This window comes from Pleurodeles waltl, chromosome 1_2 (assembly GCF_031143425.1).
Source record: "Pleurodeles waltl isolate 20211129_DDA chromosome 1_2, aPleWal1.hap1.20221129, whole genome shotgun sequence".
In the NCBI taxonomy this organism is placed as follows: Eukaryota; Metazoa; Chordata; class Amphibia; order Caudata; family Salamandridae; genus Pleurodeles; species Pleurodeles waltl.
In genome coordinates this window covers 215,322,902-215,347,202 of record NC_090437.1, presented here as the reverse complement: position 1 = coordinate 215,347,202, position 24,301 = coordinate 215,322,902, and the positions used below count along the sequence as shown (strand labels likewise).

Sequence of the window (24,301 nt, the reverse complement as noted above, 5' to 3'; positions counted from 1 at the left end):
TCTTTCCAACTCCATGTGACCTCCTTGTTCTTCGTTTTCAAAATGTACTGTACCTGGAGGTCTGTTTGACTCCGTGACCGACACAGGTGGTGTTGGATTGTTGGGAACGACTCAATGATGCTGTGATAGCCCCAGTTCAACCTATTGCTTTTCTACGCGATTTAGTTGATTTAATCTTTAAAAACTTCATACCTTGTGTACTTTGGATTTTCATCATTTCAACAGTATTTTATTTAGATAAATATTCTCTATTTTTCCAAACCTGCGTGGTGTCCTTTTGCGGTGTTTTCACTGTGTTATGGAATAAGGTCTGCACAAATACTTTACACATTGCCTTCTAAGCTAAGCCTGACTGCTCAGTGTCAAGCTACTGTAGGGAGGACATAGGATAATTTGGATTGTGCTGTGACTTATCCTGACTAGGATTGTGGTCCCTACTTGGACAAGTTTGTATACTTCTGCCAAGTAGACACCCCATTTCTAACAACAGGTCTATATGGCTAATTTTCCATTTGTTTCTTAATGTTTGTAGTTATATGGTGCTTTCATCTTAATTTGAAGACTTTCAAAGTGCGGCCTTAAAAATCATCATATTTGCTGCTTCTTATCCCCTTGTCTCTTCCGCATATCAACAGCATTTGGCAATTTCCAGTTTCTCGTCACCTCACGTTATTCCCAATAATATATGTAAGGCTATTACTACCTTTATCGGTATGATCAGTGACAGATCACTTGAAAGGCTCTGTGCTGTGCTTTTATGAGTGTGGTTCCCATGTGGGAGGTGGCAGTATTCTGGTTTTCTAAGGCTGCAATTTTCATCTTGGCCCCAATTGGCGGGATTGCTAAGGAATGCAGTGTCATCAAAGGTGACTTAATGATGTTCATCTCTGCTGTCTTGGCTGCCTTTTCCCAGATCCTGTACATCATTTGTCCCAGTCTCTCAAGCTTTCCTCAAGCTCAAGCATTCCTCAATCTCTTTCTCCAGTTGTTGAAATAATGTCCTTGCTATCCCGTTCCTGGCACTGAGAAAACTAATGGTAGTGATAGTGCGTCTGATCTTAATAAGTACATTTACAAGGGGAAGCGAATAAGTTGATGAACCTTTTGACTCACAATTAAGATGATCCCATCATAACTCCAGTACATGCAGATCAATAATCAATTGACAGTATCAATAATCAACAATAATCAATGGCATCAATAATCATTGGAGTCAGTAATCGTCACACACCATGACCTTTCAGTTGTGAATAACCACACCTTTTAGTAAAAGTTAGAATATTTATTTCCCTATCTTAACAATGCTAACTCCATGTAAATTAATCTCAAAATCAAATGATACAGATACAGAAACAACACCAGATGTTCAAATCGATGGAAGAACCACAATCTACTCAAAGCTTGAACTATTACACATTCTAAGGTTATGATGAAATTAATAACAAGAACAATTGCGCAAATGATATGACATACATTTAGATTCAGCAGAGAAATTCATCAAACATTATTCCCTATTAGCAGATTTTTATTGGTGAGAATCCTTATCTAACCTCGGATTAGCATCAGCATGGTAAGCTTCATGCAAAACAATTTAGTAACCCAAATTTGGAAAACATCTATCTATGGCTCTATCAAAACAGTGCAGTTGGTAGGAAAAAGCAAATAGGCATAACAAACACATATGTACAATAATACCTCTCCTCAATTGGATCAGCAAGGTCAGATATTCTTCGTCATCGGGACATGAGCTCAGTCAGCAAGGCATCAGGATTCAGCATCAAAGTTAAGAAATGCAAAGTCTTTAAGCAACTCGAAAGAATAGAGGTAAACCCTCAAGAAGAATAGATAGAATGGCATATTGCCTCTTGGTGCAGTTCTGTTAAGTTAAATTCCCTAAAACTATTTCCCAAGTCCCTGTTGGTCAAGGGATCGCATGTTCACACTTTGTCCAATACAACTAAAACTTCAAATCTATGAGTTCTACCTCTACTCCGTTCACATGCCGCTGATTGGTTTCTCCTGCAATGTCCTCATCATCCGGCTCGTCAGGTAACAATATTGTTGCGGCTTCTACTCCAGTCAGTGTCTTCATTGTTCTTCTCCTGAGAAAGTCAGTCTTGCACACATTACACTCATATTGTTACATTTACCAAGAACAGCATCTTATAGCAGTCGGTTCTCATGAGAAAGACTTTTAGCTACGAGCACATTTACACAATACAATGGAAAATCACAGTTTAACTTTCTAGGACAGCCATTCTATTAAACTATAAGAAATACAGCTTGACATGAGGCGATGCAGCTAAGCCAAGACCTCCGCTAAGTTAAGGCCTGCAATTAACAAAGCTAATACATAATACATAACCCTTTATATGACACATTACTATATTAGTCAAACATATACTCAACATTTCATATTAATGAACTATTAATAAGTACACATAGTGAGCATTGGTGGCCACTCATTGTAATCATATTTTAAAATGTGTGCATTATTTTTCTATTGTTACTACATTTTCTATGCAAATCCATTACTCAGAATACATGAACACTTGTTAATAATGTTTTTAATAAAATACCTGCACTAGCAATAGTTACAGGTAGCTCACATTTGTAAAGAGAATCCCAAATAATATGATAGATTTCTGATTGATGGTTTTCTCTGCACAGACTATTGCTGCTGCTTAAAGCACATGGCTGCTGGAATCCATCATAGGTCTTACAGCTTGATTGATTTAACTGTAAAAACAACTTATAAGAGCCATCATTTGGATATTGAGCTGGTTGTGTTTTACAGAGCAATCTATTCTCTCCTGGATATATATATATTTTTTAAATGCACAATTTTAATCAAGATGTTGCAGATTTGTATTATTGTGAACACGTACAAAATTATGTATTATGTATTATTTAATACCACATTACCTATGGGATGTGGTATTTGATAATGCTTCACAAGTGATGCTAATCAAAATGTATTAACAATGGAAGGAACAATTTATTCCAATAACGACTTTCACATTGATCTACATAAAGTATAGTTGAACCAAATGTGGCATATATGACATCCTTTACTTATAGGCTATGATGTCACACTCATTGCCCTCAGACTCCACTGGTCATGGAATGGGGAATGAGAATCAGAGGTAAAGGAATGAGAATGTGACTTAGCGACAGTTGAGAGGAGCTGTTGAGCAGAGGTGGCTGAGGTGTCTAGAAATAAAGACTTGTCTCACCTCGATCATTGTCTTGTCATCATTGTGGAGGAACATCCCACCAAACCAACCCATGTTTATACTTTTTTGTGCATCTTTCTGTAATTTGCCAATACATTTTATGCAAAAGGTATCTACTAGGTGAACTATTAAATCATGACATTTTGAGATAACCCTAACTTGGCTTTCCATTATTATTTTGTGGTTTAGTAGCACTATATTTTCCTCCTCCAGCGAATGCAAACTTTTTGTTCAATACAAAGTAGACATCCTAACATGTCAGCACCCTAAAATATTAGTGGTGTGTAAATTGGACACTTTTAAGTTAGTAACCTGTGCTATTATATGATTAAGTGCTTAAAAGACTTAACTATGCTAGTTATTGTGATCTCATTAGGATTATGATAATGTGCCATCACTTTAGTGTTAACGATCACATGATGTCAATTCCTTTAATGTCATTGTGTTAAAAGGAGATTATGAGATGTCATTTCCACTACCCCTGACATTTTGGTGGATGCAATGGGGAGCACAGATCTTTGTTCCCAGAGTTTGCCTTGACATATCCTGCTGCCACAAAAAAAAAAATTGGTATCCTTCTTCTTTGTGCTAGCGTCTGCAGTACAATGACAAATAGAATGTGAGAGTAGAAGATTGACTGAATGCTAGATCTAGGTCATTCTGGAGGGTCTGAGCTGCAATTTCACTGGTTTGGGACATTTTATACTATTGTGGAGGATATATTTTTATGGCTAGAGAGAAAACTGCAACATGGCACTCATGATTCAGTAGGTTTCTCAAAGTGCTATTAAATTTTTAGGTAACCACTAAGGGTGTGGGGTAGTAGGGGTTGAGGGTGGGGTTGGACCAGTGGACCCCCACTACCGCACACCCTTAGTGGTTATATAGATTTCTCTTGGGAGGTGGTGTGGGATAGCAACACTCCCAGTACTCTCCTTTTGTGTTTCATTAAATTTTTAGGAACATTGTCCCAGGGAGAATTCGGACAGAAAACCTAAAGTTCAGCTTCAGTTGTACAAGGTGATAGCAATTCTAGGTATATTTTTACAAAGGTATATTGCACTTTGTAAAGTAGTACTACTGTACTACTCTTTGAAATACTCTTAATGCATTTGTTGAAATGGCCCCAGGATATCTAAAATAAGAATAAGATGGGAATATTGAGCGAATATCCATATACAAAAAGCAAAAAAGATGTGCTCTCTTTGAGCTATTAGTAGGGAGTTGGAAGTTTAAAGGCTGATTCACAAAGGCAGGTAAGAACTCCTATAGTACTACTTTTTCTACTCATAAATGCTTTTGGGAGTTGGTCCCTCTGAGTTTAATGAGTTAGTGCTGTGACAAAAACTATTACTGTCACTGCAGCCATTGTCCAGAATTGTCTTCTTTTGCAAATGTGAATCTCCATTACCATGCTCTTCTTTTCAATTTGGGTGTGGTTGGAATGACCCAGAGTGTTAAGATACATGTGCTCCAAGCAACACAGCGCCTGTACAGCAGGACATAAGACATGCTCATCTTTTATTACCTGCCAAACCTGGGACCTGGTGCTGCCTCCTTTGGGAGGGGCAGCATAATTGAGAGTATAATTGGAGTGAAAGGAGTGTTTTATTGTAGAACACTAATTGAACACTCGCCTGGGCTTTTCCTGTACGTAGAGAAGGTGGACAGAGTGAACATGCACCCCACTGAAGAATTCTATACTAAATAGGTAGAAATGTAGGGTACTTTTGGAGTCAATGAAATTCAAAAACATCATCAATAAGATCACAATTAATGCTGATGCATTTTATTGAGTAAGTCCTTTAATTAGGTGCACACAATACAGTAATCCAGACAACCTACAAAAAAGAATGAGTTTTTCTGCAAAGACACAGCTCTCCCCCACACATATAAAAAAGGAATTGTTCCTTTAATAGCTAAGCCCAGTCTTGTGTATGTAATAGATTTCAAAAGCGAGCATGCATAAAATGAATAGATAAAAGTACATAAGGTGTGCATTCAAGAAATACAATTTTACTTTTCGTATAAAGGTTACTCTTCTAAATGTTTGATATGGTCCAGGAGTTAATGATGGATGACACTAGAACGCCATGTTTATGAAACCTTAGAATGTTTTAAAACAGTCTGCGTATGAAAGGAAAACATACTTCTCACAACCTTGCTTCAAATAAAAGCTGACTTTTCACAAATAGATTATTCAAGCAAGAGCTATTAGCAGAGTGTTTCAGCACCTGTAGGCAGAGTTAGAAAAATACCTCTTCACAGACCTTGATTTTTCATTCTTTAAATCCTGATAATTATAATTTGTGTGCACATGTGTGCAGAAATACATTTTGGATGGGTGCAAGGGGTGGGGCATTTGTCAAGAGAATACTAAAAACACTCCAGACTTTATTACTATATTTCCATATTGATTTTAATCTCACTTTTAAAATTACATTGCCTCTTCCATAAAGACAGCCTCACTATTGCAGAATTCCCTTTCAGGTCAATGTCGTTTTTTTTTAATCAGTAAGTTATAATTGTCAGCATTGTGAGAGAGCGGTTCTAATTTTACAGACTGAGGAAAGATAGGGCACAGTCATTGTTTGTTTGCCTGGGAATCCGGGATTTGATATCAAAAGATAATATGTTTCAGCAAACATCTTTTTGAAATGTTATCTTGAATTAGGACTGGGTGACATTTCTATCCTACTAATGTAATATCATGCAGTTTTTATAATTTTGAGTTACGTTTGTTACATGAAATGCCCCAAATTATGCGTTTATGCCATATTTTGTAATTATTTGTTGTTATATGCAACATTGCATGAGCACACGGAAAAAACACAAGTGACCAGAAAGTGAGTGGCTGCTGTATGTAGTGCTTGTTTTTTGTGTTTTATTCTTAATTCTAAAATAGAACACCAAAACCCAGTTTTGCTTTTTGCATTATTACATTTAATTTTGCATATTTCTTCTGAAAGTTTACATAATTATGCAAAATCAAACAACACAATTTTCATAAAACTCTAATATGAAATCCGCTAGTTACAGTAAATATGAATTAGAAACATTGTGGGGTGGATCACATAAAGTGAGTACAGGCAGTCTTAATTTAAAACTAAGATTTTGCCACAGTTTTGGGCTCACTCATCTTAAACAACTGAGGAGGTGGAGCAGTGCTTTTGTACCACCTTACACAGCTGTAAGTAGTTGCTGGTCACAAGAACTTTGAAGGCATGTGCTGCTTATGGAAATAAATGTAGCATCATTGCTTTACATATCTATAGAAAACAGTAGAACATAACAAAATAGCACACACAAAGAAATAAAACAATCAAAACAGAACGCAGCACATCAACCACAGTGTAACACAACATATTCAGCACAAAATTACAGCTGCCATATTTTTATGTACAGCTTGTGTCAGAGACATTTTAGAGCAGGGGCAAAGTGAGCAATTTCCCAGGGCCTTCACCTTCCAAGGGACCCCTTGAGTGACTGAGCGGACAAACGATATTCCTACCATAATAATGTTGCTCATAAAAACAGTTAATTTTTTTAATTTCACATTAGTGCATGCTTAACAGAAATTTAAGGCTTTATTTACTACATATTTGTGTTGTGTAAAAGTCATGCAAGTGACAGTAAGCAGGGCAAACTCTTGCAATGGTATGTACATTCCAGCTCAGAAGTTATTTTGGGCTTGGAAGGTGCCCCTTTCTCATTCCAGATAGATGGATTTTCTGCTTTGTGCACTTTGGGTCAAGGTAGCATTACTTGCAAGCAGTCGCGGTTCGTGCAGATTAAAAGGGGCGGTGCGTGCGGGTTGAGGGGGGAGAAGAATTAAATAAAAAATAATAATTTTTTAAAACCACTTACCTCCGCTCCCCCACTGCTCCTCTGTCTCCTCCTGTCTCGCTGCAGACAGGCACAGGCTCCCGGCCAGCCCTGCGCCAATCCTGACGCTGCTTAGAATAGCGTCAGGATTGGCTGGGAGCACCCAGCCAAGGTGCTCAGAGCCTACAGCGCATGTGTGTGTGGCTGGCCCAAGGCAGCTCGCCAAGCACACATGCGCTATGAAGGGGGAGTGCTCAGAACTCCCCCTCAATGCATGTCACCCCCGTGGCCTTACCCCTTTTCCCAAAAAACAATCATAAACATAGTTTGTAATTGTTTTTTGGGAAAAGGTGTGCAGCTGCCACTGCTGGCGGGGGCAACCCTCCTCCGCTCATATGGAAGAGCCATCCCTGCTTGCGAGGTTTAGCACCAGAACCCATAGAAGTTTATTGTGATTTAAAGCCTAGGCAGACCAGATTTGTGAGAAAAAAAAATACTTCCTTAAAGCAGGCACTAACACAGAGAAATGTTTTCATTTCTGTAAACATGGCACATTTTGTATGTGTGCTGCAGTGTACAGGACATACACAATATGTTGAGCATTTAATAATTTGTCTAAGTATAGGATTTGTCCTAGGAGGGTATACTTCCATTACAAATACTAAGCTTGATAGAACACGTTCCTCTGTAAAATGTTGCAAAGGTTTTGCAGTAGCGTAGGAGTAGAGAATTGCAGCAAGCCATTTTTTTATAATATGGCCCTGGGCTTCTTTCTTTCCATAGTGCAATTCAGCAACTTTGGTTGCTGCACTGTGTTGTGCTAAAATATACATTTACCACCTTTGTGTGTATGTCTGGCCTGCTCATCCTTAACCTTTACACTCCTAGGCAGTCATTGGCTTTCTTAGTCTTTCCATGCCATTTCTCTCTCTTTATTTCACTGCACCTCATCTCTCTTACTCCTGTCTCTTAACCTCTTTTCTCTTCTCTGTGTACCCATATCCTCTTTCTCTGTCTCAGCTCTCTCTACGTCAACTTTGTCTACAAAACCTCTATCTCACTATACCCAAAATACTTCCCTCAACTATATCTCCCTTTACCTCCACCTCATGACTCTGCTCCTCTCTCTATCGCGGTCTGTGCCTAAAACTACTTCTGTCACTCTTGATCCCCTCTCTGTATCTCAGCCTACTCTCTACCTCATCCCTTTCTCCCTACCTCAGTTTCCCTTTTCTCTCTGACCCCTCTTTTATCTCCTTCATCTATTTCACTTTTCAATCTCATATCTATCTTTAACTCACTTATCTCTCTCACCATGTCTCTGCTACCCAACATCTTTTCAACTCTCTCCAAGCCCTTTCTCTGCCTCACCAGTCCACCTCAACTTTCTATTTCATTTCTTTCTTTACCTCAAAACTCCCTCACTACCTCATCTCTCTATATCCTATCACTTTCTATCTCACTACCTAAACTCTGTATTTACCTCACTGTTGGAGCATTACCTCACCTCTCCACATCATCTTCTATTATTCGACCTCTGTTCCCTTTCCTTCACCTCTCTAAATATCATACTTCTTTCTGACTACCTCTGTTTCTCCACCACATTTCCTGTAACAGCTGTATTGCCTCTTTCTTTCTCTTTTTCTCTCTCTCTCACAGACAAACACATATCTGTCTTTGGAGTCACCCTCCACCTCAAGTATCTGTCAACCCCTTTCTTTATAGATCTCTCTACCTCACCATCTCTAGCTCTTTTTATGTCTCAAATCTCTCCACATCTGTATAATCCTCACCTATCTTTCTCTAGTTCAACTTTCTCTTTTTGCACTATACAACATTTCCTCTTCTACTCTACACTCCTTCTCTACCTTTCTCCCATCCTTCCTACTCTTTATATCCGACCCGTTTTTTTATTCTTCTCATTTTGCTCACTCTTTACCTACCAATGCTTTAGTTTTCCTCAAGTCTGTCTATTTCTATCTCACACTTCCTTTACCTCTCTCTAGTTTACCTTTTTCTACATTACCTCTCTCTGTACCTCACCCCTAGGAGTACCTTACTCCTCTGAATCTCCTTCTCTACATTTTCTACAGTTATCTCTATCTTTCGCTACCTCTCTAGCACACTCTAAAATCTAAGCTACTTCTCTGCCTCTCTCTTCCTAGATCTTCGATTTTCTACCTCTCCTTATCTTTCCTTCTAGCTACCTCACATTTCTTTCTTTACTTCTCTCATTACCCAATATATCTTCCTACATCTCTTTAACTCAGCACCTTTATCGCTCTAGATCACTTCTCGCTATACTCTTCTCTTTTTGTCCCTCTGTATCTCCTGAAGTCTGCCTCATTCTGTTTGTCTTACTTAGCAGGGTCATAGGTAACTGTCTATTGAGAGATCCACACACATCTAAAGAGGAGAAGAGGTAAAAGGCAAGCGAACAGAATTTAGGAGAAAGTTCTTTTATTTTTACCACTAACATTGTGATAATCCCCAGAGCAGCACTTTGATTTTAACTGTTGCAGCAAGAACACCAATAGAGAAGGGCGGTATAGTTGGGATTACAAATATTCAGTAATTAAAGATACAATTTCATGCACTATGGGAATAAGTCATACTTTACTATTATGCACTAGTCCACTAATCATCTGGGAAGTCACTCTTAGAGAGTGTTTTACTACAACACGAGTAACAAGCGGACTAGACACTGAATTCCACATAAAGCCCCTCATTACAATGGGGCTAGGTCCTAGGACCACCAGACTTGCGGTAACGGTCAGACCGCCGCCAATGCAGTGGTCCGGTCTCCACATTATGACTGTGGCCACGGTCGAACCACCTGCACTGCCACATTAACACCGGCCGACAGCCTGGCAGTGTTGGTGGTCTCAATCTGATAAGGCAGTGCTGAAAGCAGCGCTGCCCTGGGGATTACGAGTGGATTTTACATGGCGCTTCAACCGCCACAACAACACCGCATCTGACGCACCACAACATTGGCGCCAGCTCAGTTATGAGCAAGCATCGATGTTGTGAGCTGTTTCCTGCTGGGCCAGCGGGCCAGAACTCTGTTTCTGCTTGCCAACCCAGCGGGACACTCGTCCTCGCAGTCAGATCACCACAATGGTGGTTTTCTGACTGCACGGCTTCGGCGGACAGGCGTTTCTGTCCACCAAAGTCATAATGAGGGCCAAAATGTTGTTTTTCATGTACATTTTTTTTAATCTAAACTAAAAAAGAAACAGCTTTATCAATGCTAGTTAAAACTCTCTTTTGGTACTACTGGTACTACTGGGTCTACTGGGCTTGCGGGCCTCAAGCAGCTTGAGCTTTTCATTGTTTTTACGCATCCCTGTTTCTGAAGTTTAACAATTCAATATTGTTTGGTATTGCGAGGGCTTGAATGAGCCGAAAATCGTTAAAAAATTCAAAGTTGCTTCCAGCAGCGTCCCCAGAATATATGTTGCCCACAGCACCACAAATCCTTAAGATGTCCCTGCTCTGCTAAATATTTCTGTCAAGCCCCTACCTCCTTCTAGGGCTCTGCTAACAAATTATCTGCTTCACCCACCCTTTATCTTTAACATCTACACAGTTTTGAAACAGTGCTGGAACTTTTCGAAACAAAGGGTACCAATTTCTAACAATCATTTGACCCACAACTGTCCTGAACCAAAGGGAATAGTACTTTTTAAAATTTCTGTAACGATTGTCATTAACTGATGCATACATTTTACATGTACATATCTTCAGTATTTATTTAATTTTACATTATGCTCCTTGTATATATTAACTGTAAATGCATATAACTGGTACAGTTCTTGAAATCGAAAAATGGAAGTGCGGGTACTCTGTATCAGAGTACCTGCCTGTTTCTGAGAAGTACCAATGAAAAGTACCGGCCCATTTAAAGCACTGAGCTGGTACAAACAAAAAACCTTTGGCATTTGAAACCAAGAGTACCTAATGAGCGCGGCCAGGAGGCATTTAACAGCTATTAGTGGTGGCTTTATAGAAACAATACTGATATTAGCACCTGACCCCAAAATGTCATTCATCAACGGGCAAACACACATGCTCACTTTCAGTGCCTGCCCATTGTCTCAAACAGAGTATAATGTCTGCATTCTAAACAGTCTGATTGGTTGAGCCAATCTCTGCATTACATTCATGATGCTTATGAGATACATGACAAAATGTGTATCAAATTCAGTGCAACCCCTGATAAGATTTCTTTGACATGCAAGAGTTACAGTAATTGGAACTGTATAAAATATTTAATCCCGGCAGTTGCAGGCTTTCTTTCGACATGAAATCAACCCAATTAATTTGACAAAAAGCTTCAAATAACAAAACAACATTGCATACATTTGGTAGTCAATGTCGGATATTTTATATAAGGAGTTTTATTTTAAAAAGAAAGTAAAAAGCCATCTCATATAGTGGTGAAAACAATTGGGAAGAGCTACTTAAATCTCAACAGGCATGGGATGTGCACATCACAAAATGGGTACTAATTACAAGAAAACAATCACTAATTTTATATTGTAGTTGTTCAGTTGACACAATCTCCGGTAACGTTATATCATTTTTTAAATATGTGGTTGTTGTTTGTTTTTCTAGAATCAGAATAACAGCGATTTCCGTTACACCCATTTTATTGGATAACAAAAATTAATCGGCTGTAAAACAATGGGATTTTGGAATCAGCTGGGCCTTCTCCTCTGGAAAAACTTTACCATTAGAAAAAGACAAAAGGTAAAGTAAAAACAGTGATATTCTATAGATAAGTTGGAGTGATGTACTTTCATATAAATTGAATATGTATTTATTTGTTTATTACGTCATTGCCTACATGTATTTAGGTAGCATGTTTCACTTTCACCTAGACCAGTCTGCTAAAAGTAGCGGGCATAGTCATATGAACGTGATGCAGTGCAGCAAGTCCCCTTGCTACGCTGTTTCACAGGGCAAGGGAAAAGAAAGAAAGAAAAAGAAAACTGTCTTTGTCCCTGCACTGGTGCCTTCTGGCTGCCTAGTGTCAATGCAGGTACCCTTGTACATGGCAGGGATGTGCTGTATTTAAAAGAAAAAGGCGCATACCTGTCTTTGTCCATGTGCAGGTGCTGTTTGGCTGCCTAGTGTCAATGCAGGCAACCTTGTACCATGGTGCAAGTGTGCCTGCATTGTAAGGAGGATTGTTTTTGTGCAGGAAGGGGCACCTTTCTGCACAAAAACTCTCTTGAGCCATTTTTGTCTTTCTATGTGTGCTGCATTCTGAGGAAGTAACAAGAAGAAGTAAAGATATTTCTCCTCGTTATGCCTCTCCTGGGAAGGCTTTCTCAGGTCTACTACTTCTTGTCAATTTGAGAATGAGTCAAAATCCATGTTTTTTTTGTGGGAACACCCACAAAACACCCAGGGAATGCCTCCTTGGGGCAGAGTAATTTAACACAATGCTTTGTGCTGGATTGGGTTACTCCAGGTTTATGAAACTACGCAGGGCTACGCAAGGTGGGCTTGCGTGACTTTATAAATCACATTTTGAGCTAGCATCGTGCATGCACCATGATACCTGGTGCAAGAGCGAAGCAACTCAAATTATAAATATGTCCCATCATATGTAAGAGGGCAACCATGGTGTAAGAGCTGTCAACAATTGAGTGAATATTGTGAGAGATGGTGTAAGAAATCGGGTTGTTGGTGGCCCGGGTGTGAGGCTCTGTCACACATCAACCATAATCTTGTCAGTGGGAAGCACAAGCCAACTTTAAATTTACTTTTGCTCAACCCTACAGTAGCTTGGCACAGAGCAGTCAGGCTTAACTTAGAGGCATTGTTTAAAGTATTTGTGCAACACTTCAAACTGTAGTAAAGTGAAAAACATTACACAAAATGATTCCACACTAAGAAAAATTAAGTTATTTTCAGTAAATAAAACAAGACCAAAATAACAAAAACCCAATCAGAAAACGAAGTTATGTAAATTTCATTTCAATGAAAACAATGAAAAAAAGCACATAGAGCCAAGTGTGGATATCTGGTTGTGCCATACTGGGACAAAGTCACAAGTTCAAATCAACCACACCAGAGTGCCAGCCTGTCACAGGGGCCCAATTAGGCCCGCTGAACAAAGTACCATAAATCCTGGTTTGCAGAGCATTCTAAGGATCCCCGTTGAAGATGCGTCACACAGCCGAAGTAATGTTTCGATTCTGAGTTGCTGTGAAGCTGCAATGGAACATCCTGTGTCATTGTTGAGGATCCCGAAGATGAGGTATGGCGGTGTGAAGTCCAGCATGGAGGATGCATCATGCAGTTGAGGTGGAGTCAGTTCTGAGGAGGTGCGAGGCTGTGATGCTGAGTCTGCCTTTGTTGTTAAGTCTGCCACTGATGAAGGTTGTTGAGGGCCTTTACCAAGGATGTGTCATGCAGCAGTAGTTCCAAAGACGCATTGAAGATGATGCAGTTCTGTGCAAAGGTTCTGATCCATGCAGCAGCACCAATGTGTCGGTTCTGCTCAAGTTTGAACTGTGTAGAAGAGGAGATGCATCAGTTCTGCTGTATCCACAGAGGCAGGCAGAGCACCTTAAGCCTACTTCCAAGAGTCCAGGACTGTGGTGGCACCACTTGGCAGAGTAGACTCACAGATGGCAGAGTCCAGGTGCAGATGCAAAGTTGTTAGAAGCCTGGTGTGTCCTTAAGGCTTCAGATTAGGAGGCCAGCCAACAAGCCCTTGGAGTCTTAATCTAAACCTAGGGGTTCTGGGTTTAACATACAGTCCTTCTCACCTAGGCAAGAGGGCAGCAAGCAGTAAGTCAGAATAGCAGGTAAGCAGTCCTTCAGAGTAGTAGTCAAGCAGAGTGGCAGTCCATACGACAGCACAGTAGTCAATACAGCAGCACAGTAGTCCATCTCCCTGAAAGAGTATCCCCAGGCCAAGAAGTGTACTGAAGAGTTGATATCTGAGGTCCACAATTTATACCCAGTTGTGCCTTTGAAGTGGAGAGACGTTTCTGGAGGGATGCCTTTGACGTGCTCAAGTGCCCTGCCTTCCTGGTCCTGGCTCCAGACTAACTACAGGGGGTATGCAGTTCTTTGTGTGGAGGTAGGTCACAGCCTATGTAAATGTAAGTGGGGCTGTGCCCAGCTCCTCCCTCCCATCCTACTAGTGATGGCGCATCCAGGTACACCTAAGCTCCCTGTTGCATGTAGCTGTCTAGGAGTAAGAAAAGGAAAAAAGGAGGGACCGGGAGGTTACGTGGTCCAGTGTACAATCTCCCAACTATAATATGATAAATAAAGGTACACTGTTCCAAAACTTTACTGGCTTCATAGGGGACCTGAACTATCAGGAGCAAGAGCCCTCATGCATCACAATGGATGACAAGCATCATCATCGGGAAGTGCTCCTCACCAGGCTGGCTCTGCAATGCCTGGTGGGCTCCCCGAAGGGGGTTCTTGTGCTGTATTGCTCAACTAGAGTAAGCGTAGTAGTTTACACTAGGAGTGGAAAAAATGGAGAGAGCAAAAAACAGTTAAAATTGGTTATTCATCATACCAACACATCAAAAACTTTAATCAGTACAGGATAGATGAAGACCAAGGTTAAAAAAGAAGTTGAGGGTCAAATAAGAGTGCAATGCTCAAGTGACTCTCCAAAACAAAGAAATAGAGAGGAGCTATAAATTACATAGTGCCTCTACATATCAAGGCCAACATGTTTCGCGTCCTCACGGTCCCACCGGATCTATTGACGCTTCATCAGGACCAAATAAAGAATGTCTCCTCCAAAAAACAAAATCAGAAATGGTAATCAAAATATCTAAGTCTCCTAACTTAAAGGTGAAACAGTCACTTACATTGTGGTCACCTAGTCAGGTTGCCCTAAAAGACAGAAAAACATGAACAACACTATACATCAATAAAAAGTAATAAGTGTACTTAAAATTGTGAAGGGTCACACATCACACGTGAAAAGTGCAAAAAGTGCAAAACCAACGGGCAGTTAAAGGCTTACCATCCCTTATTTTGAGAATGGGCTCCTTAGGACGCACGTACTGTGGACTTAAAATAATCTCTGTTCGTAATGACAAAACATTGTGAGATATATCCACCAAGTCTGTGTGATATTCAGTCATTAATGCTGAGGGTAAAACACAGTTATTATCTGAGCCCCAAAAAGTCATTTAATCGAAATATAATACAGTGGTGTGGTAATTTGAGAATAACCGTCTATCTCCCATTTTAAATGGCCAAGATAACTTCAATTGTTGAAAAAATGCCTTCAATTGTTTAAAAAATGCACCTTGTTACAGATACTCGATCAATACCACGATAACACAAGAGACGGGAATCTATCATGTCAAACTGAAAAAGCCGGTACTTAAGATTCAACCCAAGAGAAACGGAGGAAAAAAGGGGAAACTTACTGTGCGATTAATGGTCCTGCATTCTGGACCTACCCTCGGTACGACGTCCCGCATACTTGATATGCGAGCGTTGTCCGAGCTCTTAAGAAGGTAGCGCGGCGGGCGGCAAGGGAATTCCTTCCGCCCCACGCGTTTCACTAGAGTATAGAAACAAAGGAGGGACGTTCAAAAGGAAAGGGAGTAATCAAAATAAACGAAGGGCTACGTTCATATGCACATAAACCCGTGAGTTACTCTGGATCGGTAATGGAAAATAAAAGGAAAAACGGTTCGAAAGGGTGTCCGAACCAAGCCAAGTCATGGTCGGGAGCCCAAAATTGTATATAAACCAGAAGTATTGTGTAAAAAGGTGACTCCCTAGTTGGAAAGAAGAATTTATTTATATATCAGACAACATTTTTACTGGGTTGGCAAAAATTGGTAATATGGACTAATATATAAAATAGATCATTATTTGTGATTTGACTATCGCAGTGATATTTTGCACAATTGCGCGAATGATCGAAGGGCTAAACAAGAAATTGTTGCTCAATAATATTAGGACAAAGAGGTCCACGGAATGTCATCGTTCAGACCATTAGTGTTCGTCCCTAATTTAAAAATCCATCTCTGTTGAATTTTGAAGAGGCCTCCTGGGTCATCGAGGACCAATTTCTTTGATTTCATATCAAGTATGCGGGACGCCGTAGGTCCAGAATGCAGGACCATTAATCGCACAAAATGTGGACAAAATTGTTGAATATTTTTCCCTGTGTAAAAGATGTAAATTTCATAAAATGTACTTGCAATTCTCAAATTATGCTTGGGTTGTTGTCTTTATAAGTGACAAAGGCGACCAATTTACCGAAAGGAGTTGGATTATAGGCTAAACTTCATTTTAGAATTCACCTACAGGTATAGTAAGTCATGCAAGCTACCTGCTCAATATATTTTCTGAAGCCATGCGATGTATACCAAAATATTTAGGTCAAAATATTGTCCAGTTAAAATATTGAATCCACAAAATCGACTTCTACTATATTGTTAAGGTAAGTATATAGTTAAGAATAGAGTTACTTAACACACTTCTACTACCATGAAGTGAAAAATATTGTTGAGACATGTAGATGTGAAGTTAGGAATAGTAAGTCTATATTTACCTAAATACTTTTTCTTTCACAATATAGTGGTGGTCGATATTCTGGATACGATATTTTGTCAGGCCGTTATTTCAAATTAATAATGTGGATCAACATAAGCCAAGCTTTGAATGTTTTTACCACAGCCGATTGGCATATGGCACTCATTTCTCACAAAACATTTTCTGTTAGAATTAATGTCCCATTGTTAGAAATTGGGTTTTTGGTTGGCAGTCAGGTTACCCTCTGTCCAAGCAAAAGCCCTCACTCTAGTCAGGGTAAGTCACACACTATCCAAGATTATCCTGTGCCCACCCTCTGGTAGCTTGGCACGAGCAGTCAGGCTTAACTTAGAAGGCAATGTGTAAAGTATTTGTGCAATAAATCATACAATACCACCATATAGCACCACAAAAATACACCACACAGTGTTTAGAAAAATATATAATATTTATCAGGATAATTGTAGGTCAAAAAGAATAAAGTTGCAATGGAAAATTGTAGAAATATCACAGGGAAGTGATATAAAGTGTCTTAAGTCTTTAGAATGTAACAAAAGTCTCTTTCAAGCACAAGTACCTGGTTAGGAGTGGAAAAATCTCCTCAGAGGGCCACAAGGGAAGAGGTGCGCGGAAAAAGGGTGTGTGCGTCGATTTCTCCCCAGCACACACGGACTTGCGTCGTTATTTTCCACGCGGGGCAGTCGGGCGTCGTTTTCCGGCGCGTGGACAGTCTCTTTCCGTGGATCGCGGGGATTACCAGATGTCCCGGGTCTGTGCGTGGATTCTCCTGCTTGTTCTCCGGCTGTGCGTCGATCTGCGGGGCTGCGCGTCGAATTTACGAACTCACGGCAGGCGTCGCGTCAATTTCTCCTCTAGACTTCGATCTGCAGGGCTGCGCGTTGAAATTACGATCTCATGGCAGGCGTCGATTTCTCCTCTAGAGGTCGGGCGGCGTTGTCCTTGCGAGGCCGTGCGTCGGATCTTTGATCGTCCCAAGAGCGTCGCGTCGATCAGCGTCGGTGTGCGGCGTTTTTCTCGCCGCGAAACAAGCTGTGCGTCGAAATTTTCGGCGCACGGAGCGTCCAAGTAAAAGAGAGAAGTCTTTTTGGTCCTGAGACTTCAGGGAACAGGAGGCAAGCTCTATCCAAGCCCTTGGAGAGCACTTTCACAGCCAGACAAGAGTTCAGCAAGGCAGCAGGGCAACAGCAAGGCAGCAGTCCTTTGTAGAAAGCAGGCAGGTGAGTCCTTTGAGCAGCCAGGCAGTTCTTCTTGGCAGGATGTAGTTTCTGGTTCAGGGTTCTTCTCCAGCAAGTGTCTGATGAGGTAGGGCAGAGGCCCTGTTTTATACCCAAATGTGCCTTTGAAGTGGGGGAGACTTCAAAGAGTGGCTAAGAAGTGCACCAGGTCCCCTTTCAGTTTACTCCTGTCTGCCAGGGTCCCAGTAGGGGGTGTGGCAGTCCTTTGTGTGAGAGCAGACCCTCCACCCACCCAGCCCAGGAAGACCCATTCAAAATGCAGATGTATGCAAGTGAGGCTGAGTACCCTGTGTTTGGGGTGTGTCTGAGTGAATGCACAAGGAGCTGTCAACCAAGCCCAGCCAGACGTGGATTGTAAGGCACAGAAGGATTTAAGTGCAAAGAAATGCTCACTTTCTAAAAGTGGCATTTCTAGAATAGTAATATTAAATCCGACTTCACCAGTCAGTAGGACTTTGTATTACCATTCTGGCCATACTAAATATGACCTCCCTGCTCCTTTCAGATCAGCAGCTGCCACTTCAACAGTGTATGAGGGCAGCCCTAATGTTAGCCTATGAAGGGAGCAGGCCTCTCAGTAGTGTGAAAACGAATTTAGGAGTTTTACACTACCAGGACATATAACTACACAGGTACATGTCCTGCCTTTTACCTACACAGCACCCTGCCCTAGGGGTTACCTAGGGCACACCTTAAGGGTGACTTATATGTAGAAAAAGGGGAGTTCTAGGCTTGGCAAGTACTTTTAAATGCCAAGTCGAGGTGGCAGTGAAACTGCACACACAGGCCTTGCAATGGCAGGCCTGAGACAAGGAAAAAGGGGCTACTTAAGTGGGTGGCACAACCAGTGCTGCAGGCCCACTAGTAGCATTTAATTTACCAGCCCTATGCACATAAAGTGCACCTTACTAGGGACTTATAAGTAAATTAATAGTCCAATCAGGTATGATTCCAGGTTACCATGTTTTAAGGGAGAGAGCATATGCCCTTTAGCACTGGTTAGCAGTGGTAAAGTGCGCAGAGTCTATAAACCAGCAAAAACAGTGTCCAAAAAAATGGAGGGAGGCAGGCAAAAAGTTAGGGGTGACTACCCTAAGGCTGTCAGGTCTAACATGTGTCCCCCCCAGCTGAAAGTGGGGAGAGCTACCCGACCTCCTGGGAGCTCTCATCGCTAAGGCGGAAGTACCTGGAGAGACCATCAGCATTGGCGTGGTCAACCCCTGGGCGATGTTCCACCGTAAAGTCCATCCCCTGTAGGGAAATGGACCACCTCAAGAGTTTTGGATTCTCACCCCTCATCTGCATGAGCCATCTGAGGGGCCTGTGGTCTGTCTGAACCCGGAAGTGAGTCCCAAACAGGTAGGGTCTTAGCTTCTTCAGTGCCCAGACCACAGCAAAAGCTTCTCGTTCAATAGCACTCCACCTCTGTTCCCGTGGTAATAGCCTTCTGCTAATAAAGACTACCGTTTGATCTCTGCCCTCCTCATTCAGCTGTGCTAGGACTGCCCCTATGCCATGCTCTGAAGCGTCTGTCTGCACGATAAATTCCTGGGAGTAGTCAGGGGCCATGAGTACGGGGGCCGTGCACATGGCTTCCTTCAGGGCGTCAAAGGCTTTCTGACAAGCCTCTGTCCAATTCACCAACCTAGGTTGCTTCTTGGAAGTGAGTTCTGTCAAGGGTGTTACAATGGTACCATAGCCCTTGACAAATCGGCGGTAGTATCCTGTGAGGCCTAGAAAGGCTCTCACCTCCGTCTGTGTTCGGGGTGGTTGCCAGGCCTTGATAGTTTCAATCTTGGCCTGGAGTGGCTGCACCTTGCCACCACCCACTAGGTGTCCTAAGTACACCACGGAACCCTGCCCAATCTGGCACTTACTGGCCTTGATGGTCAGGCCTGCCTGTTGCAGGACCTGAAGCACCTCCTTGAGGTGAAGCAGGTGTTCCTCCCAGCTGGAACTGTAGACAGCTATGTCATCCAGGTAGGCTGCACAGAAGGCATCCTTGCCAGCTAGGACCCCGTTAACCAACCGTTGGAAGGTAGCGGGGGCATTTTTCAACCCAAACGGCATCACCCGGAACTGGTAATGGCCATCCGGGGTTGAACATGCGGATCTTTCCTTGGCCCCCTCAGTTAGGCCGATCTGCCAGTACCCTGAAGTAAGATCAAACGTACTCAGGAACTTGGCAGCGCCTAGCCTGTCCACGAGCTCATCAGCTCGGGGGATGGGGTGAGCATCAGTCCGTGTGACTGAGTTGAGACCCCGGTAGTCCACACAGAACCGGAGTTCTGGCTTCGCACCTGGGGCAGTAGCCTTAGGGACCAATACCACTGGGCTGGCCCAGGGACTTCTGGATTTCTCAATGACCCCTAGAGTCAACATCTTGGAGACCTCCTCCTTGATGCTGGCCTTCACCTTATCCGACAACCTGTAAATTTTGTTTTTCACAGGGAGACTGTCACCGGTGTCAATATCATGAACACAGAGGTGGGTCAGCCCAGGAGTAAGGGAGAACAGGGGGGAGAACTGCTCCAACAGCTCATAACAGTCTCCTTTCTGATTTAGAGTCAGGGAGTCAGACAGAATGACCCCGCTTACTGACCCATCACCTTCTTGGGCAGAGAGGAGGTCGGGGAGAGGTTCACTCTCCTCTTCCGTTCCTTCATCTGTGACCAGAAGCATGTTGATCTCCGACCTCTCAAAATGAGCTTTTAGTCGGTTCACATGGAGCACCCTTAGGGGATTCCTAGGGGTTTTGAGGTCCACTAGGTAAGTGGCCTCCCCTTTCCGCTCCTTTATTTCAAATGGGCCAGACCAGCGGTCCTGGAGAGCTCTGGGCTCTACTGGCTCCATTACCCACACTTTGTCTCCAGGTTGAAACTCTACCAGGGTGGCCTTCTGGTCATACCATTGTTTCATCACCTCTTGACTGGCCTCAAGGTTATCTTGGGCTTCTTTCCAGAAGCGGGTCATCTGGTTGCGGAGGGCCAACATATAGCTGACCACATCCTGAGGGGGTGTCTTTGGAGCTTTCTCCAATCCCTCCTGGACAATGCTTAAGGGTCCCCTGACAGGGTACCCATAGAGAAGTTCAAAGGGACTGAACCCTACCCCTCTCTGGGGGACCTCTCTGTAAGCAAAGAGAAGGCATGGTAAGAGGACGTCCCACTTACGCCTCATGGCCTCAGGGAGGCCACCAATCATGCCTTTCAGGGTCTTGTTGAATCTCTCCACAAGACCATTCGACTGGGGGTGATAGGGTGTGGTGAACTTGTAAGTTACACCACACGCATCCCACAGAGACTTCATGTATGCAGACATGAAGTTAGTGCCTCTGTCAGACACTATTTCCTTGGGGAATCCCACACGGGTAAATATCCCCATCAGGGTTCTGGCCACCACCGGTGCAGTAACTGTCCTCAGAGGGATTGCCTCTGGGTAACGGGTGGCATGGTCCACCAAAACCAGGATGAACCTTTTGCCTAAGGCAGTTTTGGGGTCCAAGGGACCAACAATGTCGATGCCCACCCTTTCAAAGGGGGTGCCAAAGACAGGAAGTGGAATCAGGGGGGTTTTAACCCTTTTTCCTGCTTTACCACTGGCCTGGCAGGTAGGACAGGATCTGCAGAACTTGTCTGAGTGTGTCCTCATTTTGGGCCAATAAAAATGGGTGACAAGCCTGTTAAAGGTCTTGCCCTGCCCCAAATGTCCTGCCAGGGGAATGTCGTGAGCCAGACCCAGTAGGAAGGTTCGGTAACATTGGGGGACCACCAGCATACGTGCTGCCCCAAAGCCCGGAACCTTAGGCTCACTGTAGAGGAGATAATTCTCCCAATATAGGTGGTGATCGCCAGAGGCGTCGCCGGCTGCCTGGTTTGAGGCTTGTTTCCTCAAACCTTCTAGAGTGGGACATTCTTTCTGCGCCTTGCAGAATTCCTCCCTGGTGGGTCCACCCTCAACTTGCCAGCCAGCAAGCTCAGGTAAGTCACCTAGGGCGGCAATGTCTTCCCCAGTTGGCTCGGAAGCCTCCTCCTCAGGAGCCCCGTCAGCCACTGTGGGAACAGCTGGGGCCGGTTTCCCGCACCCTTGGTCCCTCCTCCTGGCAGCTCTCTGGGCCATCGTTCCAGGCTCCAGATGCCCTTGACTTCCCTCTCGGTCAGCCATGGACCGTGTGGTCATGCAGACCCACTCAGGTAACCCTAACATCTCCAGGTGAGACCTGAGCTCCACTTCTTTCCAAGCAGTGTGCTCAAGGTCATTGCCTAACAGACAATCTACAGGCATGGCAGGACTCACAGCTACTTTCAGAGTACCAGAGACCCCCCCCCACTCAAAGGGAACCAGAGCCACCGGTAGGTGACTCTTGCGATTGTCAGCGACTCTGACCTGGTGGAATGTATTAGGTACTATCTGCTCTGCTGACACCAGCTGACTCTTGATAGTAGTCATACTGGCTCCTGTGTCACGCAGAGCCTCCACCCTCTGCCCATCAATGGTGACCCACTGCCGGTACTTGGAAGTATTTCTGGGCATGTGGGCCTGGGGCACCATTTCTCCTTCTCCCAGGGACACTAGGGAAATCTCTACCTGCTCCCCAAAGCTAGTTGGGTCCATCTCCCCCCCGAGTGCTACACTAGTCAACCCAGGTGCCTGTCCGGTAGTGGACGGTGCCCTCTTGGGGCACTGTGGATCGCCTTTGTAGTGACCATATTGGTAACACTCCATGCATTTGGGGCTAGATTTTCCTGACTTGTCAAATGTCCCTGGCTTTTTCCCAAATTTGGAAAAGGAAGGGTTGCCACCCCCTCCCTGGGAATTCTTTTGGGGGCCTTTAGAGAGTTCCTTATTTGTAAGTTTATCTCCCCCCTCTTTCTTCTGTTGGGAACCCTGACCACCTTTGTGGGAGTCCCCCCAGGTACCTTTTTGGACACTCTGGTGCTAACCCAGAGGTCCGCCTCCTCAGCAAGCTTCCTGGGATCAGTCAGCTTACTATCCACTAGGTGCTGGCGCAAATCTGTATAAGTAACATTAAGCATATGCTCTCTCAGGATCAAGTCATATAAACCTTTATAATCTGCTACTTTGTTGCCCCGCACCCATCCATTCAGTGCCTTACTAGAGAAATCAAAGAAATCTACCCATGTTTGTGTGGTTTGTTTGGTGCTGTCCCTGAACCTCTGACGGTATCCCTCAGGGGTCAGCCCAAACTTGGCAAGTAAAGTGGCTTTCTGGAGTGGGTATGTGTTTTGATCCAGTGGATCCAATGTGAGAAGTGTGTCCCTCCCCAATGGCGGCACATAACCCCACATAGCTACCCCCCATTGCCCTTCAGGAACCTCATGAGCCCTTAGTGCAACTTCATAAGCAGCTAACCATTTATCTATGTCATCTCCCACCACAAAACTGGGCACCACATTTTTGGGTATACGAACCTTCTTTTCTCCAGCAGGTCCTGTCTGTATGCTGCCACCATTATTGCTGGATTCAGACTGTCTTGCCTTGATCTCCAGCTCCTTGAGACTCAGTTCATGAGCCAACAATAGTTTCTTTTCAGCCAAAGCTCTTTCAGCTTCCACTTGTTTGGCTGCTCTTTCAGCTTCTGCTTGTTTGGCTGCCCTTTCAGCTTCTGCTTGAATCTGTTTGGCTGTCCTTTCAGCTTCAATCTGTTTGGCTGCTCTTTCAGCCTCAGCTTGTTTGGCTTCTCTTTCTGCCCTCCTCTCCTCCTGTTGCGCCTCAATTTTCAGTTTTGCCATTTGCAATTGGAACTCCCTTTCCTCTCTCCTTTCCTCTGCGGTCAGGCTTTGCATGGAGACACTGCTCCCTGGTCTGGAAGGGTGCACAATTGCAGTGGTAACACCATCCATAGATAGTGAAAATCCTTCTGAGGGGCCATTTTCTGGCTCCCCTTCCTCATCATCCTCTAAATGGGCTTCTGCCCAGGCCCTCAGTGCCACTTGAAAGTCCTCCTTTCTGGAGGCCCCTTGGGTGGGTACCCTTAATGCCCTGCAGAATCCTCTTAGTTGTTTGACCGTGTATGTATCCAACTGGACTAGGTCAAAGTCCCCTGTCTGAGACCCAGTCAGAGACATGTTGAGTGAGGATTTAGTTTTTGAAAATTGTCAGGAAAAACGGATTTTCAAAAAGAGATAAAAACCAAGTTGACCTTCAACTGTGGGTAGGTAGTGAAATACTTAGCTACTGTATGTCACTGCACAAATACAAGTCCTATCCTCACCGCTGATCACCAATGTTAGAAATGGGGTTTTTGGTTGGCAGTCAGGTTACCCTCTGTCCAAGCAAAAGCCCTCACTCTAGTCAGGGTAAGTCACACACTATCCAAGATTATCCTGTGCCCACCCTCTGGTAGCTTGGCACGAGCAGTCAGGCTTAACTTAGAAGGCAATGTGTAAAGTATTTGTGCAATAAATCATACAA

General features: G+C 43.3%; 1 protein-coding gene across 3 annotated transcripts in view; it reads left to right on the top strand.

The window, feature by feature from the left end:
- The window catches only part of LOC138299526 (phospholipid-transporting ATPase ABCA1-like), a 2,649,159-nt gene that overhangs the window by 160,607 nt on the left and 2,464,251 nt on the right, over nt 1-24,301 (top strand). For all 3 annotated transcript variants that reach the window (XM_069237840.1, XM_069237822.1, XM_069237830.1), the window contains exon 2: nt 11,682-11,816. In XM_069237840.1, coding sequence (XP_069093941.1) covers nt 11,751-11,816 — 66 coding nt within the window. In that variant the 5' untranslated portion in view covers nt 11,682-11,750. The remainder of the gene's footprint in view (nt 1-11,681; nt 11,817-24,301) is intronic.